This window comes from Macaca nemestrina, chromosome 1 (genome assembly GCF_043159975.1).
Source record: "Macaca nemestrina isolate mMacNem1 chromosome 1, mMacNem.hap1, whole genome shotgun sequence".
NCBI lineage: Eukaryota > Metazoa > Chordata > Mammalia > Primates > Cercopithecidae > Macaca > Macaca nemestrina.
The window spans coordinates 83,119,068-83,140,227 of record NC_092125.1 but is presented as its reverse complement, the minus strand read 5'-3'; the positions used below and the strand labels follow the sequence as shown (position 1 = coordinate 83,140,227).

Sequence of the window (21,160 nt, the reverse complement as noted above, 5' to 3'; positions counted from 1 at the left end):
GAGTAGCTGGGACTACAGGCGCCCACAACCGCGCCCGGCTAATTTTTTGTATTTTTAGTAGAGACGGGGTTTCACCGTGGTCTCGATCTCCTGACCTTGTGATCCGCCCGCCTCGGCCTCCCAAAGTGCTGGGATTACAGGCGTGAGCCACCGCGCCCGGCCTATTCTCCATTTCTTAAATAAGTAAAATGAAATGATGTCAAATACTTTTGCATTTACCATGAAATAATTGTAACTTGATATTAATGTAATGTTTGACTTTGACATAATATCTGAAATGAAATAAAAATAAAAATATAATTTCAACATTGATTTTTAAAGATCAAAATTAAATAAAATAGAACAATACCTTTAAAGTAATCTTCTGAACTGCAATTTTGGAACTTCCATATTTCAAACTGTGCTGCGGTAACACAGTTTGCCAACCAAGCTTTTCTCGTAGCCTAATAATATTTCTTATCACATCATCATCTTTTGGTTCTGGTATAGAACAATTTAAAAATCCAATATAAGTGCAAATGTGGGCATCACTTAAGGATAATGCAAAATATTCCAAATATTTCTATATAGAGAAAAAAATCTAAATGGTAACTTAAACGATTATATTATTAGAGGAGAAAATATAGCTTAAAATTCAGTTTTAACAGAAGTTGGAAAGAGGGAATAATATTTATCAATTTAAGAAAGACGTCACGAAAGACCTAATTCATAATTACACAGGTAGTAATAAGAGAAGAGACTAGGAACAGGAACTGGTTATAAGGCTTTTCTTAATAAATGCCTAAGCTGGGGGAGGGGCAGTTGGATCAGAAAAGCAGGGATGACAGGGTGGGATGGAAATATTTTTCCTAAGGATACTCATCCCACAGACACCTTTCAGATCATCTCTCAATCTCTTAGCCAACAGTTGACAATCCTCTCGTTCTTGAAAGAGTCTCTTTTCTTGGCTTTTATTCACTATGCTATACAGGTTGTCCTGTTGGCCCTTAAACTTATTTTCTTGATAGAACAAATCTTGGAAAGAGAAGCATACAGAAAGCCATGCTAAGAAGTTATATTTCTGGCCCTCTAGAAATTACAAACAACATTGGACTAAAACAACTTCTTTTCTAAGGATTAAATGAGACTTGAGCTCTTGTATAAGACAGTATGATAACTAGGATGAGGCACTTGCATGACTCTAAGAGTGAGTCCCTCTTTACATTTTGTGCCCTAGGTGAGGTATTGAAAATTAGTATTAAGGATATGGTACAACTGTGTATGTCTGACAAGAGGATAAGTAACATTATAGACCCAGATATAAAAATATATACCTTCTAGAAATCAAAATAGTGTGATATTGACATAGAAAAGCAAAGAAGTAGAAAAAATTAGAGTTTCGAAATATAACTACGTATACAAGCCAATCTAATAAGTGAAAAAGATAATTCAAATCAACAGAAGAACGATTAACTATTCAATAAATCATAATGCAAAAGTGGTTAGCCATTTGAAATAAATATGCAGTTATATGCAAGCATAAATTATAGATGGATTAGAGCTGTAAATGTGGAAAAACAAATTATAGAAATACTAGAAGAAAATATGGCAGAATATGTTTATAAAACTGGGGTAGTGAAGGCTTCTTGAAAAAGAATCAAAGCATGTTAAAAGGAAAACAATGATACATTTGACTTGCTCAAACTTAGCAACTTATATACAAGAAAAACCACCATACACAAAGTTAAAATGTAATTAACACATTTTAAAAAGATGTTTATAACCTATATAACAGGCTAGAGATTACTATACCAAATATCTCAAGAATTCTTAACGATTAAAAAATAAACATTTTGATAAAAAGATGAACAAAAAATTTACAGGAAAAGATAAACGGCCCATAAACATATGGAAAAGTATTCAACCTCATTAGTAATCAGGGAATTGCAAATAAAATAAAAATTAAAACACATATCTCACTCAGACTGGCAAAAAATTTAAAATTGGAAAATATCAGCTATTGGCAAGGGTATTCCCCTTGTGTAATATCATGAAAGTATCATAAATTAGCACTTTCATTTTTGAGTGTGATTTGGCAGATTCAACAGATCTGACAAAGACTGTTCAAAAATGGAGGCAATTTCAGCAAATAAAGAACCCTTTTTTAGAATAAATAGTAAAATATAAGGAAGGCATAACTTTCAAAAAGCTGGAAAGAAAACATCTTTCTAAAAAAGAGTTAGGTTAGTTCATGACAGAATCAAGAATGCTTACTAAAAAGAAACAAGGTCAGGAGTCTGGCAAATTTTGGCTGGGTCCTCTGCTCAGGGTCTTACAGGACTGAAACCAAAGTGTCAGCTGACCATGCCCTTATCTGGAGGCTGGGCTAGCGAAAGACTTGCCTCTAAGCTCCTCAGGTTTGAGGTGGAATTTGTTTCCTTATGGCTGTATTACTGAGGTCCCCATTTTCTTGGTAGTTGGCTGGGTACAGTTCTCAGCGAACTTTCGGGTTCTTGCCATGTGGCCCTCTCTACAACACGGCAGTTTGCTCCTTCAAAGGCAGTGGCAGGGCCTCTGCTACTACTTGCGGTCTCTTAAGGGTTTATCTGATTAGGTCAGGCTTGCCTCTAATAGTCTCCTTTGATAAATTTAAAGTCAACTGATTAAGGGTCTTAAATACATCTGAAAATCCCTTTGCCATATAAATAATATAAAAGCATGGGAGTGACAGTCTATCTTATTCACAGGTTCTGTTTCCACTTAGGAGTAGGCAATTACACAAAGCATGTACACCAGAGGGTAGGAATACTGGAGGGCATATTAGAATTCTGTCTACAACTTCCTTTTTTAAAAAAATGACTAAATGTTGTTAAACCCTGGTAATGAGTACATGAATACTAAATTATTTTCTCTATATTGTATATTTGAAATATTTAATAATTGTTTTAAAATCTAAACAAAATGCTACTTAGGTCTTTACCAGTTTACGTATTCATGAATTTATAGAAGCTAAATGAGGGAAGCAAATTAAAGAAATGTAATCAGTAAAGAATTAGAATTTTATTTATCTGGCAACCATTAAACCTAAATTACTGGCCTTTCTTACACTAGATACCAGTTTCAAAACACTAAAGGACAATGCAACTAAATACTAAGAATTCTTAATGTACAGCAACATTTGTTGCAATAAAGCCACTGTATCAGTTTCCTGGATGCATGATATGGTGTGGCTCTGTGTCCTCACCCAAATCTCTCACCTTGAATTGTAATCCCCATAATCCCCATGTGTCAAGCGTGGGACCAGGTGGAGTAAGTGGATCATGGGGGTGGTTTCCCCCATGTTGTTCTCATGATAATGAGTGAGTTTCACGAGATCTGATTGTTTTATAAGCATGTGGCATTTCCCCTGTTTGCACTCACTCCATCCTGCCACACTGTGAAAAAGGTGCCTGCTTCTCCTTTACCTTCCACTATGATTGTAAGTTTTCTGAGGCCTCCCCAGGAATGCAGAACTGTGAGTGAATTAAACCCCTTCCCTTTATAAAATACCCTGTCTCAGGTATTTCTGCATAGCAGTGTGAGAATGGACTAAAACAATGCATAACAAATTACTGCAAATTTAGTGGCTTCAAACAACATATATTTACTATCTCACAGTTTCTGTGGGTCAGGAGTCTAGATACAGCTTAACTGCATCCTCTGCTTAAAGTCTCAAAGGCTGTAATCATGGTGTTGGTTGGTAATGGATTCTCATTTGGAGGCTCTATTGGGAAAAGATCTGCTTCCAAGCTCCCTGAGGTTGTAAGAACTCGTTTCCTTGTGATTTGAGTCATAGTAGCTTGCTTCTTCAAAGCCAGCAAAGGGGAGAGACTCTAGAACAAGTCCACCAGCAAGGTGGAGTCTTGGATAATGTAATATAATCACAGCATTGACAGCCCATCACCTATTAGTTAGAAGCATTCACAGGTCCTTTCCACATTTAAGGGGAGAGAATTATACGAGGGCATGAACAACACCACGTCTGTGCAAGTTTTGTGCTGTATGAGGTACTTATAATTTTGAGGATATTTATTTAAAGAAAGGGCGAAGCCTGTGTGAGTCAGGGGCCCTGAAGCTTAGGCTTCAATAGCTTTATGATAAATCCACCTCTGTATCATGGTGTTTCAATGAAAATAGAAAAGTTTTCTTTCTCTTATAAAATTTAAAATATTAATACTAAGAAGAATTTCAGGCATAGAGAAAACACAAACTAGAAGATGTTAGTGGAAGAAAATCTATTTAAATAAACTATTTGGAGATTTAAACTATCAGACAAAGGTATAAAATTGTTAAATAAAATGAAATCATCAAGTTTTACTACAGTTATATGTAAAACACTATACAGTTTATATTATAGTTCTAAAATCATAGCCTTCAGAGATTGTTCTTAATTAAGAACAGTGATTAAACAATCTCTGTCAATTATTCAATGTAATATTTTAGATTTTCAAAAAGAACTTAAAAAGCATTTTAATAATCCTTTAAGCAACCAAACACATAAAATTCGGTAATACTGTTTTTTCTAAAGTCAGTGTCCAATATAAGCAAACAAACCACAGAATAATTTGAAAAAGTATAGTGATTTCTAAGCAATCTGGTTCAATGATACCACATACCTGTTCTATCATATGACACAGGCCTGGCTTTCCTAACTTTTGGACAAGCATGAGTTTGATCCTTTTTTCTCCATGACTTCCCTTTCTCCCTAAGCGAAGCTGGTTCTGGAGAAACCATATGTTGTTGAGTTATATTTTCTTTAAGGTAATATGAAAATAAAACCATTATTAACTGAATAACTAGTGTGAGATATAAATAATACCATAGTAATTCCACATACCCAGCAATACAGTTAATGATTATATAAGACAGTATAGCATAGTAGTTAAGAGCACAGGATGCCTGGGTTCCAAGCTCATATACAAGCTTTAACACTCATAGTCATGTGATTTACTTTGTAAGTTACCTATCTGCCTTGCTTTCCTCACCTTTGAAATGAGAATTGTCATAGTAAGAACCTCATAGGTTGTTACAAGAATTAAATTAGTTAATACATTTAAAGCACACAGTAAGTGCTTACTAAGGTAAATGTTAGTTAACTTTATTATTAGGTTGATACAAAAGTAATTGTGATTTTTGAATATTATACTAAATCTTTAAAGTGTGAATCCTCACATGAAATAAATACAGAAATGACCCTTTTTATTAACTGTAATTTGATAACTGAGCAGAGAAAATATTTAGATATAAATATAGAAAAGTAACAAAAGGTCTATTTCTTATTTTGTCTATGGCTTGCCTAATTGGTAGACTTAACACATAGAAGAATGGGGAAAATAGTAAAAACAGAGCTTTGACGAAAGAAATACATTGTCTTGTTCTCATTCATTTAACAAATACTTCTGTAGTGCAAGGCACTGTGCTACAATTTAGGAAGGCAAAAGACAGGATAATTACAAACAAAACAAAGGGGTACAAATGAAATAAATAATAAGTTTTATTTCAACCAATAGTCCTAATTCAGAAGAGAGAGAGACAATTTCCCACTTGTATAATCAGAGGAAACCACAGACCTCTCCTGTTCCAAAGACCAAATGTTGAATGGTGGTAAGGCTTTCAATTGTGGGGTAGTGAGGAGAAGGGTAGCTGGGGATGAGAGAAAGATAAGAAAACAAGAGAATTGTTCAGGAGATCACAATGAAAAAATAATGTGGCATTAGTGGAAAGATTCGTGAGGTAGTTGTGAAAACTTTCTTCTATCTTTAAACTCTATTCCTCTCTAACTTAGTTGAAATCTAGTTATTCCCTATGGCACTACTGACATGCAACCCTCTGGTTAGTGGCTGTATATTCCCACACTCCATTTACCTCAAGATTGGAAAGTGAGCTTGTTTTAACACTCCTCACTCTCCATTCACCACTTCCAAATCATTACAACTTGCCCTCTTTCTTTAATAAATAACATAAAAATCTATTCCTTTGAAGCTCATGCTTTTTGAGTACACTATATTCTTCCACTCTTTATTGATAAGTACGAATTGCCTGGTCACTCAATCTGGAACTCTGGCTAAAGGGAGAGCCAACTTTCACCATACTAAATCTGCTATCACGTGGATGACTTCAGTGTTCATGAATTAAGACCTGTCTAAAGCTGTGCTCTCCTCCCCTCTTTTCTGGATGTCCTCCCATCACTAACTCTACATCAACCAACCATATTCCCAATTACATAATAGTGCTTGTCATCACTTGCCCTCCATCCTCTCAGCTTGTTTAATTCTCCCAACATGACCATTCTTTAAGCTCATCAGGAACTCCAGTCCATTGCTCTATTGCTTTCTTACAATCCATCATCCCTCTATTTTATTTCATCTTTCACTTTATCCAGCTTAGATTACGTCTTTTCGCAGCACTCTTGCCAATATCCCAAAACTCCCTCTATCTGTTGGCCTCACCTGTATGGCAAAACACTGACCCTGGATAAAACCAACTCTAGGGGGCGGAGCAAGATGGCCGAATAGGAACAGCTCCAGTCTCCAGCTCCCAGCACGAGCAACACAGAAGACAGGTGATTTCTGCATTTTCAACTGAGGTACTGGGTTCATCTCACTAGGGATTGCCGGACAATCGGTGCTGGTCAGCTGCTACAGCCCGACCAGCGAGAGCTGAAGCAGGGCGAGGCATCGCCTCACCTGGGAAGCACAAGGGGGAAGGGAATCCCTCTTCCTAGCCAGGGGAACTGAGACACACAACACCTGGAAAATCGGGTAACTCCCACCCCAATACTGCGCTTTACCAAGGGTCTTAGCAAACGGGCACATCAGGAGATTGTATCCCACACCTGGCCGAGAGGGTCCCAGGCCCAGGGAGCCTCCCTCATTGCCAGTACAGCAGTCTGCCATCTAACTGCAAGGCAGCAGCGAGACTGGGGGAGGGGTGCCCGCCATTGCTGAGGCTTAAGTAGGTAAACAAAGCCGCTGGGAAGCTCGAACTGGGTGGAGCTCACAGCAGCTCAAGGAGGCCTGCCTGTCTCTGTAGACTACACCTCTGGGGACAGGGCACAGCTAAACAACAACAACAACAACAAAACCAGCAGAAACCTCTGCAGATGCAAACGACTCTGTCTGACAGCTTTGAAGAGAGCAGTGGATCTCCCAACACAGAGGCTGAGATCTGAGAATGGACAGACTGCCTGCTCAAGTGGGTCCCTGACCCCTGAGTAGCCTAACTGGGAGACATCCCCCACTAGGGGCAGACCGACACCCCACACCTCACACGGTGGAGTACACCCCTGAGAGGAAGCTTCCAAAGCAAGAATCAGACAGGTACACTCGCTGTTCAGCAATATTCTATCTTCTGCAGCCTCTGCTGCTGATACCCAGGCAAACAGCGTCTGGAGTGGACCTCAAGCAATCTCCAATAGACCTAGAGCTGAGGGTCCTGACAGTTAGAAGGAAAACTAACAAAACAGGAAGGATACCCACACCAAAACCCCATCAGTATGTCACCATCATCAAAGACCAGAGGCAGATAAAACCACAAAGATGGGGAAAAAGCAGAGCAGAAAAGCTGGAAATTCAAAAAATAAGAGCGCATCTCCCCCTGCAAAGGAACGCAGCTCATCGCCAGCAACGGATCAAAGCTGGACGGAGAATTACTTTGACGAGATGAGAGAAGAAGGCTTCAGACCATCAAACTTCTCAGAGCTAAAGGAGGAATTACGTATCCAGCACAAAGAAACTAAAAATCTTGAAAAAAGAGTGGAAGAATTGATAACTAGAATAATTAATGCAGAGAAGGCCATAAACAAACTGACAGAGATGAAACCATGACACGAGAAATAAGTGACAAATGCACAAGCTTCAGTAACCAACTTGATCAACTGGAAGAAAGAGTATCAGCAATTGAGGATCAAACGAATGAAATGAAGCGAGAAGAGAAATCTAAAGAAAAAAGAAGAAAAAGAAATGAACAAAGCCTTCAAGAAGTATGGGATTATGTAAAAAGATAAAATCTATGTCTGATTGGGGTGGCTGAAAGTGAGGGGGAAAATGGAACCAAGTTGGAAAACACTCTGCAGGATATCATCCAGGAGAACTTCTCCAACCTAGTAGGGCAGGCCAACATTCAAATTCAGGAAATACAGAGAATGCCACAAAGATACTCCTCGAGAAGAGCAACTCCAAGACACATAATTGCCAGATTCACCAAAGTTGAAATGAAGGAAAAAATGTTAAGGGCAGCCAGAGAGAAAGGTCGGGTTACCCACAAAGGGAAGCCCACGAGACTAACAGCAGATCTCTCGGCAGAAACTCTCCCAGCCAGAAGACAGTGGGGGCCAATATTCAACATTCTTAAAGAAAAGAATTTTCAACCCAGAATTTCATATCCAGCCAAACTAAGTTTCATAAGTGAAGGAGAAATAAGATACTTTACAGATAAGCAAATGCTGAGAGATTTTGTTACCACCAGGCCTGCCTTACAAGAGACCCTGAAGGAAGCACTAAACATGGAAAGGAACAACCGGTACCAGCCATTGCAAAAACATGCCAAAATGTAAAGACCATCGATGCTAGGAAGAAACTGCATCAACTAACGAGCAAAATAACCAGTTAATATCATAATGGCAGGATCAAGTTCACACATAACAATATTAACCCTAAGTGTAAATGGACTAAATGCTCCGATTAAAAGACACAGACTGGCAAACTGGTAAAGAGTCAAGACCCATCAGTCTGCTGTATTCAGGAGACCCATCTCACATGCAGAGACACACATAGGCTCAAAATAAAGGGATGGAGGAAGATCTACCAAGCAAATGGAGAACCTAATAGACATCTATAAAACTCTCCACCCCAAATCAACAGAATATACATTCTTCTCAGCACCACATCACACTTATTCCAAAATAGACCACATAATTGGAAGTAAAGCACTCCTCAGCAAATGGACAAGAACAGAAATTATAACAAACTGTCTTTCAGACCACAGTGCAATCAAACTAGAACTCAGGACTAAGAAACTCAATCAAAACTGCTCAACTACATGGAAACTGAATAACCTGCTCCTGAATGACTACTGGGTACATAACGAAATGAAGGCAGAAATAAAGATGTTCTTTGAAACCAATGAGAACAAAGATACAACATACCAGAATCTCTGGGACACATTTAAAGCAGTGTGTAGAGGGAAATTTATAGCACTAAATGCTCACAAGAGAAAGCAGGAAAGATCTAAAATTGACACCCTAACATCACAATTAAAAGAACTAGAGAAGCAAGAGCAAACACATTCAAAAGCTAGCAGAAGGCAAGAAATAACTAAGATCAGAGTAGAACTGAAGGAGATAGAGACACAAAAAACCCTCCAAAAAATCAATGAATCCAGGAGTTGGTTTTTTGAAAAGATCAACAAAATTGATAGACCACTAGCAAGACTAATAAAGAAGAAAAGAGAGAAGAATCAAATAGACGCAATAAAAAATGATAAAGGGGATATTACCACCGACCCCACAGAAATACAAACTACCATCAGAGAATACTATAAACACCTCTACACAAATAAACTAGAAAATCTAGAAGAAATCGATAATTTCATGGACACTTACACTCTCCCAAGATTAAACCAGGAATAAGCTGAATCCCTGAATAGACCAATAGCAGGCTCTGAAATTGAGGCAATAATTACAAGCCTACCAACCAAAAAGTCCAGGACTAGATGGATTCACAGCTGAATTCTACCGGAGGTACAAGGAGGAGCTGGGACCATTCCTTCTGAAACTATTCCAATCAATAGAAAAAGAGGGAATCCTCCCTAACTCATTTGATGAGGCCAACATCATTCTGATACCAAAGCCTGGCAGAGACACAATAAAAAAAGAGAATTTTAGACCAATATCCCTGATGAACATCGACGCAAAAATCCTCAATAAAATACTGGCAAACCGGATCCAGCAGCACATCAAAAAGCTTATCCACCATGATCAAGTGGGCTTCATCCCTGGGATGCAAAGCTGGTTCAACATACACAAATCAATAAACGTACTCCAGCATATAAACAGAACCAAAGACAAAAATCACATGATTATTTCAATAGATGCAGAAACAGCCTTTGACAAAATTCAACAGCCCTTCATGCTAAAAACTCTCAATAAATTTGGTATTGATGGAATGTATCTCAAAATCATAAGACCTATTTATGACAAACTGACAAACCCACAGCCAATATCATACTGAATGGGCAAAAACTGGAAAAATTCCCTTTGAAAACTGGCACAAGACAGGGATGCCCTCTCTCACCACTCCTATTCAACATAGTGTTGGAAGTTCTGGCTAGGGCAATCAGGCAAGAGAAAGAGATAAAGCGTATTCAGTTAGGAAAAGAAGAAGTCAAATTGTCCCTGTTTGCAGATGACATGATTGTATATTTAGAAAACCCCATTGTCTCAGCCCAAAATCTCCTTAAGCTGATAAGAAACTTCAGCAAAGTCTCAGGATACAAAATGCAAAAATCACAAGCATTCTTATACACCAGTAACAGACAAACAGAGAGCCAAATCATGAATGAACTTCCATTCACAATTGCTTCAAAGAGAATAAAATACCTAGGAATCCAACTTACAAGGGATGTAAAGGACCTCTTCAAGGAGAACTACAAACCACTGCTCAGTGAAATAAAAGAGGACATAAACTAATGGAAGAACATACCATGCTCATGGATAGGAAGAATCAATATCGTGAAAATGGCCATACTGCCCAAGGTAATTTATAGATTCAATGCCATCCCCATCAAGCTACCAATGAATTTCTTCACAGAATTGGAAAAAACTACTTTAAAGTTCATATGCAACCAAAAAAGAGCCCACATTGCCAAGACAATCCTAAGTCAAAAGAACAAAGCTGGAGGCATCACGCTACCTGACTTCAAACTATACTACAAGGCTACAGTAACCAAAACAGCATGGTACTGGTACCAAAACAGATATAGACCAATGGAACAGAACACAGTCCTCAGAAATAATACCACACATCTACAGCCATCTGATCTTTGACAAACCTGACAAAAACAAGAAATGGGGAAAGGATTCCCTATTTAATAAATGGTGCTGGGAAAATTGGCTAGCCATAAGTAGAAAGCTGAAACTGGATCCTTTCCTTACTCCTTACACGAAAATTAATTCAAGATGGATTACAGACTTAAATGTTAGACCTAATACCACAAAAACCCTAGAAGAAAACTTAGGTAATACCATTCAGGACATAGGCATAGGCAAGGACTTCACGTCTAAAACACCAAAAGCAAAGGCAACAAAAGCCAAAATTGACAAATGGGATCTCATTAAACTAAAGAGCTTCTGCACAGCAAAAGAAACTACCATCAGAGTGAACAGGCAACCTATAGAATGGGAGAAAATTTTGCAATCTACTCATCTGACAAAGGGCTAATATCCAGAACCTACAAAGAACTCAAACAAATTTACAAGAAAAAAACAAACAACCCCATCAAAAAGTGGGCAAAGGATATGAACAGACATTTCTCAAAAGAAGACATTCATACAGCCAACAGACACATGAAAAAATGCTCATCATCACTGGCCGTCAGAGAAATGCAAATCAAAACCACAATGAGATACCATCTCACACCAGTTAGAATGGCAATCATTAAAAAGTCAGGAAACAACAGGTGCTGGAGAGGATGTGGAGAAATAGGAACACTTTTACACTGTTGGTGGGATTGTAAACTAGTTCAATCATTATGGAAAACAGTATGGCGATTCCTCAAGGATCTAGAACTAGAAGTACCATATGACCCAGCCATCCCATTACTGGGGATATACCCAAAGGATTATAAATCATGCTGCTATAAAGACACATGCACACGTATGTTTATTGCAGCACTATTCACAATAGCAAAGACTTGGAATCAACCCAAATGTCCATCAGTGACAGACTGGATTAAGAAAATGTGGCACAGATACACTATGGAATACTATGCAGCCATAAAAAAGGATGAGTTTGTGTCCTTTGTAGGGACATGGATGCAGCTGGAAACCATCATTCTCAGCAAACCATCGGAAGAACAGAAAACCAAACACCACATGTTCTCACTCATAGGTGGGAACTGAACAATGAGATCACTTGGACTCGGGAAGGGGAACATCATACATCCGGGCCTATCATGGCGGGGGGGGAGGGATTGCATTGGGAGTTATACCTGATGTAAATGACGAGTTGATGGGTGCTGACGAGTTGATGGGTGCAGCACACCAACATGGCACAAGTATATATATGTAACAAACCTGCAGGTTATGCACATATACCCTAGAACTTAAAGTATAATAATAGTAAAGAAAAAAAAACAACTCTATGTGTTCTTTGCATACATTTGCACATTCCAGTGCTATTAGAAAGAGGTCCTATGTGGATTGGTAACCCCCAAAATTCATTTTAATTAATCACAAATGGACCCTGAATGCAAACCAAAAATCCTATTGCCTAATTTGCTCTTCTTCCTTTTCAATGACTATTTCAGATTTTCTCCATGCTCCTCAAATCTCTAAACCTTTACCTTTCAGTCTTTCTCCTCCAAATGATCTCAATGCCTACTTCCCAGGGAACAAAAAAGCATCAGTGGGAATTCCTTCAACTTGCCATTTTCAAGCAAATGAAGCAACCCACTTGTGCACCCATCTTTCCTTCCTGTCCTCCTGACTTAGTAAAAAGGTATCTGGTTTTCCTCTCATCCAAGACCAATCCTTTCCACATTTTGTTTAGATCCTGTCTCTTCATGCCTACACTATTAACTACTCCTTTTTTCTTTTGCATATCCAAGCAGCTCCTATCTCAAATAAAATCACAGCTCCCTCTGGTTATCAGTCTATATTCTGCCTTTCTTCACAGCTAAACTTCTCTGAAGAGTTGCATATAGTCACTAACTCTATTTTCTCATTTACTATCCATTTCTTAATCCAATCTGGTCTGGCTTTGGAACGTCACAAAAACAGCACTCGAGTCCCATATTCTCGAGGTCAGTAAATTCAATGGACATTTTCTAGTCCTCATTTTACTTACCAGTGTTATTTGATACTTTAGACCACTTCTCCTTTTGGATACAATTGTTTCCTTTGAGTGCTGTGACACTTCCCACTCTCTCTTTCTTGTCATCCTACTAACTCTGACCAATCCCATGTTCTTTGCCACTGTCCTTTACCTGGCTCATAACTGCTACATTTCCTTGGTCCTGTTTTAGTCTCACTTTATACATTGTCCCTGGTCAATCTCATCAATGGCTATGGCTTAAACATCCACACACATGATTACTCCCAAATACATCACCTCACCCCTAACTTCTCTGAGCTCCTGACACATATATTCAACTGCCTCCTAGACATCACTGGCATGTGTCAAAGGTACTCCAAATTCAACATGTCCAAAATTGAACTCATGATCCTTCCTCTAAACTCCTGACCTTTTTTTAAGGACTTCCAGTCTTAGTGAATGGGACCACTATTGGTTATTTTAAGCAAGCCCAAGGTGTAGGTATCATCTTTGACACCTCCTTCTCTCTCACCAACCCATCACCATAACTGATAACTGTACCTTCAGAATATCTACAGCCTCCTAAATGGTCCCCCTGTATTGATTCTTGTTCTCTGTCAATCTGTTCTTCAATATACAGCCAGAGTGATCTTTGCAAAACAGAAATCCTCATATTAACTCCTTGCTTAAAACCTTTCCATGGCTCTTATCTTCAAAGCATAATGACAAAATTCCTTAACGTGGGCAAATCCTTGCTTTACCCAACATTTGTATCCCTATCTAGCCTTATATTTCTTTCCTCTTTCCTAAGAAAACGAGCAAAAGTCTCAGAGTACTCCTTCTACTTTTCACTCTGTTGAAGGGAAAGCTTTGATAAGCCTGCAAACACAGCTATCTGTAAGGTCTAGGCACTCCACAGATTAAAACATTCTGGCCCAATGAAGGCCAGAATTCTGGAAGCTCAGGCCCCTTCCAGAAATCAAATACACCCATCTTCAGGCAGAGGATGAAGAAAACTAAAGGTATACCTAAATATTGTTTGCAGTATGCATTTATTAGGTAAAATAGGAAGAAATACAGTCATGTATTGCTTAATGACAGGGATACATTCTGAAAAATGCATCATTCGGCAATTTTGTCACACAAACATCAAAGGGTGCACTTACGCAAACCTAGGTGGTACAGCCTAGTACACACCAAGGCTATATGGAATAAACTATTACTCCTAGGCTACAAATCTGTACAGCACATTTCTGTACTGAATACTGTTGGCAACTGTAACACTATACTATGTATTTGTGTATCTAAACACATCTCAATGTTGAAAAGGTACAGTGAAAATACAGTATTATTATCTTATGGGACCATCATCATATATTCAGTCCATCATTGACCAAAATGCCATATGCAGAACATGACTATATATTATTACTAAAAACAAAGTATGGTCTAGTCCATAGAGAAGAGGAAACACTAATTTTGGCAGACCCTAAAACACCTGAGAAACAATAACATTTAAAGGCAACACAGAGAAGTAAAAAACCCATAAAAGAGACTGAAAATGAGCAGATAGACAAGTATAAAGAAAGCCAGGTGAGTATTTCCTTAAAAGTCAAGGGGGAAAAAATGGAAATAAGTGGTCAAATAATAAAATATTGCAGAATGATGCAGTGAAATGCAAATTATTTTATTTACAAATTAATTATTTTATAAAGATTAGCGACGAGGAGGTATCTGGTGACCTTGAAAGAGTCTTACCAATAGAAGGAAAGAGGTAGAATCCAGGTTGAGGAATGAATTAGAGGTAAGGAAGTCTAGGCTACTCTTTCAAGAATCCTGATAACTGTGAGAAGGCAATACAGAACCAAAGATGTTTCTGGGTTGTTTTGTTTAAGGTGTTTAAGCATGTAGCTTGTTTATGTGCTGACAGAAAAAGAGCCAGGAGAAAAAAAGACATCAGAGAACATATCTGATGGACCCCAATTTCCTGAGGAAATGGCAGAAGCAGAGCTCCAAAATGAGCTGGTAGGATTTACTTCAAAGGAGAGGAGGTACAGTTTTCCCCACACAAGCACCATAAATGGGGCTGAAAGCTTATAAAAGTGAGGACATAAAAGTGTTGGATGAGAAAGGAAGTTGTGGTAAAAAATAAAATCAAGGCCGGGCGCGGTGGCTCAAGCCTGTAATCCCAGCACTTTGGGAGGCCGAGACGGGCGGATCACAAGGTCAGGAGATCGAGACCATCCTGGCTAACACGGTGAAACCCCGTCTCTACTAAAAAAATACAAAAAACTAGCCGGGCGAGGCGGCGGGCGCCTGTAGTCCCAGCTACTTGGGAGGCTGAGGCAGGAGAATGGCGTGAACCCGGGAGGCGGAGCTTGCAGTGAGCTGAGATCCGGCCACTGCACTCCAGCCTGGGCGACAGAGCGAGACTCCGTCTCAAAAAATAAATAAATAAATAAATAAAATAAAATAAAATAAAATCCTGGAAATGGTAGAATTTGAGTGAGGAAGGAAAGAAGACTTAAAAAATGGAAATATGTGAGGGAGTAATTAGATACTAGTAGGTAAGAGCAATAAAGGAGGTCACAACACAGTCAGAGGCACTGGGGACTTAGGAGAACCGTGACCCTCCTGTAAGGTCTGTACCTCAAAAAAATGACATGATATGCATGAAAAAGTGATGGAAACTGTAAAGTGCTATAGACATATCAGATATTCTGACATTTCACTGGTATTAGTAATATTCCTGTTACTTTTATTATTATTATGAATAGTTAGATTATGTTCCCGTTGAAGAGCAAGCTTTGTATTTGAAGACACTGCTAACTGCTATGACTAATGAAGTGAGTAAAATACCCAACTTTATATTTTGAAAGTAGACACTAATATTTCAATATGTTTCACTTGTTTCCTTAATTTAATGCTATGAAAAATTTATTTCAATTTCCATAAACTAAAATATAAACCAACATGCCTAAATAGTAATCTTGATAAATACCTTCTGTTTTCTCTGACTTCAAAGATTCAGTGAACGCTTTAACTGTTTTATATTCCAATTCCTTTTCTGCTATTTCAGTTGGTTGAGTCTCTAATGGTTTTATATCTTCATGTTTTTTCTCTTCATATTTTAAAAGTCTAAATGACAAAGAAAACAATTCTAAGAAAATAAATGGAAAAATCACACCAACAAAATACTGAGCTATTAGCATATTACCTACAATTTCACATTTATAATTAAAACAGCTTCTTAGGTTTAATAAATACTATGATTAACATTCTCCATAACTGAAAGATTAAATATTTATTCTGACTTTACAATACAATATAATATCTATTCACTCAAATATTTTTGATAGGCACTTTGAAAAAGATCTGCAACATTTACATGGAGAGTCTAGTTAGATTTTAAATAGGTCTAACTGGTGTTAGGGCCTTGTGAATCTTGATCTCATTTTAGAAGATAAGAACTGTTACCCAATTAAACAGAGTGAAGTTAGAACACAATTTTCTGAAATTTCATACCCATATATTGCCTTCCTTTTTTTTCACAGGACATTGGCCAACTCTCTACTGTTGGAAAAACTTTTTCATAAGAACAGAATCCAAAATTACTGCCTACAATCGACTTATATTATAGATCACAATTTTATAAAGCAGAGAAAATTCTAGGTTCTGTAAAGTCTTATATGTACTGTTAAGGGAAAAAAAGTACTTTATCTATTGGTATATTAAAGAAAAATACTTAATCAAATCATTAAGAAGGTAATATTTCTTTTCTATGACAAAGAAAGCACAATGTCTTTGAACTTATTTATAGATCGCTTATTAGGTATTATTCTTAAATCCTTTTCCTTTGAGCGTTTTGAGTTCCCACTTTGTTTATAAACATCTTGAAAATTTTCCTCTTCATTAAAATGTCTATCTATATCTGTTGTCCTCCCCACCTTTTTTTTTTTTTTTTTTTGGTACTGAATTTTTTGCCATTTTGTAAACAATGTGTAGTAGTTATTTACACATTTTGAGCAGCAATCTTTTGTCACTTTATATCTCTCATTTGGAATTATCTTTTCACTTTCTTGATGTCTTTATAAACAGAAGTTACTAATTTTAATATAATTTATATGCATTTTCCTTTATGGTTTGTATTGTTTATGACTTCTTAAGAAATCTTTCCTCAGTCCAAGGTAATGACAAAATGAGCTTATATGTTTTCCTAACATAAAGTTCTACCTTTTACAAGTCTTTTAATTAATACATTAAGTCCTTAAATCCTTGACTTTTGGGTATATTATAAGAGACAGGCTCCATTTCTTCCCCTGCCCCCAGCCAATAAGGATATACAATTGTCACAGCACCATTATTGAACATGCCCACTTAATCTTCACTAACCTATAACGCCAAGTCTATGTTCACTTAAAATGAATACAATGGTCTGTTCTTGGGTTCTTTATTCTTTATTTGTGTATCCTTGTTTCTACAGCACACTCCTTAATTATGATAGCTTTATAATAAGTTTTAAGAGTTGTAGGTCAAGATTATCAGATTTTCTTTTTAAGGAGTGTTTTACATATTCTTGACCCTTTGCTTTTCTATATAAATTTTGTTGAATTCTGAATTAAACTGTATAATTTTTTCATAAAGGGCATAATTACATCATTTAAAAAAATAGTATTTATTTGGGAGGCCGAGGTGGGTGGATCATGAGGTCAGGAGTTCAAGACCAGCCTGGCCAAAAGAGTGAAACCCCTTCTCTACTAAAACTACAAAAAAAATTAGCCAGGTGTGGTGGTGGGTGCCTGTAATCCTAGCTACTAGGGAGGCTGAGGTTGGAGAATCACTTGAACCTGGGAGGCAGAGGTTACTGTGAGCCAAGATCATGCCACTGTATTCCAGTCTAGGTGACAGAGCGAGACTCTGTCTCAAAAAATAGAAAAGTATTTATGTATCTAATGTACCTATTTTTCAATACTATTACAAATGATGCCTTTTGCTTTCCTAGGATTTCTCAGTTGTTGGTTAATTTCTCATATCCAACAACCTCCTTCTCACTGTTTTGGCATATCCAAGGTTGGTCTGGGAGAAGGAGCCAACAACCAGTGTTAACTTGCCTATCTTGTTAGAAAATACTCCCTGAGAAACTAAGGTTTTTCTAAACTCTAGAATCATCAGTAAATTCTGATATATTTTAAGTCTTTCACTGTCAGAATGGCTTACCACCAGCCATACACTGCTGAAATCTTACTTTAGAAAAAACTCTCATTATATTTTATCTTATTTTTACCTTGGTTTTGTGTTGGTTTCCTCCTTGTCCATCTCTTGATTTTCAGTTGTCAAATCAATGGGTATAAATGTCTCCATATGTTTTTCTGAGTGAAACTACAAAGTAGCTGGCTGTAAAAAAAATTCACATTATTATCTTTAATATACAATACAATCTGACAACTACGACTATTGGTATTCAAAATGGCATATATAGTTCCCAGCTTCTCAATAGGCTTAATATAATATCCTGACTGCCTTTGTTTCTTATATACAGTATAATTTCCAAACCCTTCACAAAGCTAGTTAGCTTTCTCAGGGCAATCTCTATATTGTCTAACTTCCTTTCTATGGCAATTTTTTTTCCATCTTACATGCATTGGTTTATGTACATACAATTTTAGTTTACATTAAATAGCATGCTAAAGATAATGGTAAGTTTTAAGATTTTTTTTTAGGGGAAATTATCAAAAAGAACTTACGAAAGTCATCAGAAGTGGTAGCTGAAGTTGATGAACTAATTTCACCATTCACTAAGCACTAAAAGGCCACATCCATATATTACCAGCATTCTTCAGATAGAATAGAACAAAAGGGAGTCGGTAATGAAATATAAAAAGGTGAGTTTCTTTCTGATTACTGAGGGAAATCTAACAAGATACAGAAAGTCTTTAAATAAAGTTGATGTGCTACATGGCCATGCGCCATAACTGAAGAATTAAAGGTAAAAATTTAAGACTGGAAAAAAATTCAACAGCCCTTCATGCTAAAAACTCTCAATAAATTTGGTATTGATGGAATGTATCTCAAAATCATAAGAGCTATTTATGACAAACCCACAGCCAATATCATACTGAACGGGCAAAAACTGGAAAAATTCCCTTTGAAAACTGGCACAAGACAGGGATGCCCTCTCTCATCACTCCTATTCAACATAGTGTTGGAAGTTCTGGCTAGGGCAATCAGGCAAGAGAAAGAGATAAAGCGTATTCACTTAGGAAAAGAAGAAGTCAAATTGTCCCTGTTTGCAGATGACATGATTGTATATTTAGAAAACCCCATTGTCTCAGCCCAAAATCTCCTTAAGCTGACAAGAAACTTCAGCAAAGTCTCAGGATACAAAATTAATGTGCAAAAATCACAAGCATTCTTATACACCAGTAACAGACAAACAGAGAGCCAAATCAGGAATGAACTTCCATTCACAATTGCTTCAAAGAGAATAAAATACCTAGGAATCCAACTTACAAGGGATGTAAAGGACCTCTTCAAGGAGAACTACAAACCACTGCTCAGTGAAATAAAAGAGGACACAAACAAATGGAAGAACATACCATGCTCATGGATAGGAAGAATCAATATCGCGAAAAATGGTCATACTGCCCAAGGTAATTTATAGATTCAATGCCATCCCCATCAAGCTACCAACGACTTTCTTCACAGAATTGGAAAAAACTGCTTTAAAGTTCATATGGAACCAAAAAAGAGCCCGCATCTCCAAGACAATCCTAAGTCAAAAGAACAAAGCTGGAGGCATCACGCTACCTGACTTCAAACTATACTACAAGGCTACAGTAACCAAAACAGCATGGTACTGGTACCAAAACAGAGATATAGACCAATGGAACAGAACACAGTCCTCAGAAATAATACCACACATCTACAGCCATCTGATCTTTGACAAACCTGAGAAAAACAAAAAATGGGGAAAGGATTCCCTATTTAATAAATGGTGCTGGGAAAATTGGCTAGCCATAAGTAGAAAGCTGAAACTGGATCCTTTCCTTACTCCTTATACGAAAATTAATTCAAGATGGATTAGAGACTTAAATGTTAGACCTAATACCATAAAAACCCTAGAAGAAAACCTAGGTAATACCATTCAGGGCATAGGCAAGGGCAAGGACTTCATGTCTAAAACACCAAAAGCAATGGCAACAAAAGCCAAAATTGACAAATGGGATCTCATTAAACTAAAGAGCTTCTGCACAGCAAAACAAACTACCATCAGAGTGAACAGGCAACCTATAGAATGGGAGAAAATTTTGCAATCTACTCATCTGACAAAGGGCTAATATCCAGAACCTACAAAGAACTCAAACAAATTTACAAGAAAAAAACAAACAACCCCATCAAAAAGTGGGCAAAGGATATGAACAGACATTTCTCAAAAGAGGACATTCATACAGCCAACAACACATGAAAAAATGCTCATCATCACTAGCCCTCAGAGAAATGTAAATCAAAACCACAATGAGATACCATCTCACACCAGTTAGAATGGCAATCATTAAAAAGTCAGGAAACAACAGGTGCTGGAGAGGATGTGGAGAAATAGGAACACTTTTACACTGTTGGTGGGATTGTAAACTAGTTCAACCATTATGGAAAACAGTATGGCGATTCCTCAAGGATCCAGAACTAGAAGTACCATATGACCCAGCCATCCCATTACTGGGTATATACCCAAAGGATTATAAATCATGCTGCTATAAAGACACATGCACATGTATGTTTATTGCGGCACTATTCACAATAACAAAGACTTGGAATCAACTCAAATGTCCATCAGTGACAGACTGGATTAAGAAAATGTGGCACATATACACCATGGAATACTATGCAGCCATAAAAAAGGATGAGTTTGTGTCCTTTGTAGGGACATGGATGCAGCTGGAAACCATCATTCTCAGCAAACTATCGCAAGAACAGAAAACCAAACACCGCATGTTCTCACTCATAGGTGGGAACTGAACAACCAGATCACTTGGACTCAGGAAGGGGAACATCACACATCCGGGCCTATTACGGGGAGGGGGGCGGCGGGAGGGATTGCATTGGGAGTTATA

At 37.6% G+C, this 21,160-nt stretch overlaps 1 protein-coding gene across 13 annotated transcripts in view; it reads right to left on the bottom strand.

Moving 5' to 3' along the window:
• LOC105478882 (dynein axonemal heavy chain 14) overlaps positions 1 to 21,160 on the bottom strand; it is a 524,402-nt gene that overhangs the window by 485,615 nt on the left and 17,627 nt on the right. For 12 of the 13 annotated variants that reach the window (XR_011614730.1, XR_011614739.1, XR_011614743.1 and 9 more), the window contains exons 2-5: positions 18,334 to 18,443; positions 16,051 to 16,187; positions 4,635 to 4,772; positions 350 to 480 (exon numbers count right to left, since the gene is read on the bottom strand). Coding sequence is in view for 9 of the 13 variants with exons in the window: in XM_071081203.1 (XP_070937304.1) it covers positions 350 to 480; positions 4,635 to 4,772; positions 16,051 to 16,187; positions 18,334 to 18,410 (483 nt within the window). In the remaining 4 variants the exon portion in view is untranslated. The remainder of the gene's footprint in view (positions 1 to 349; positions 481 to 4,634; positions 4,773 to 16,050; positions 16,188 to 18,333; positions 18,444 to 21,160) is intronic. The other variant, XM_071081211.1, reaches the window with a different exon arrangement.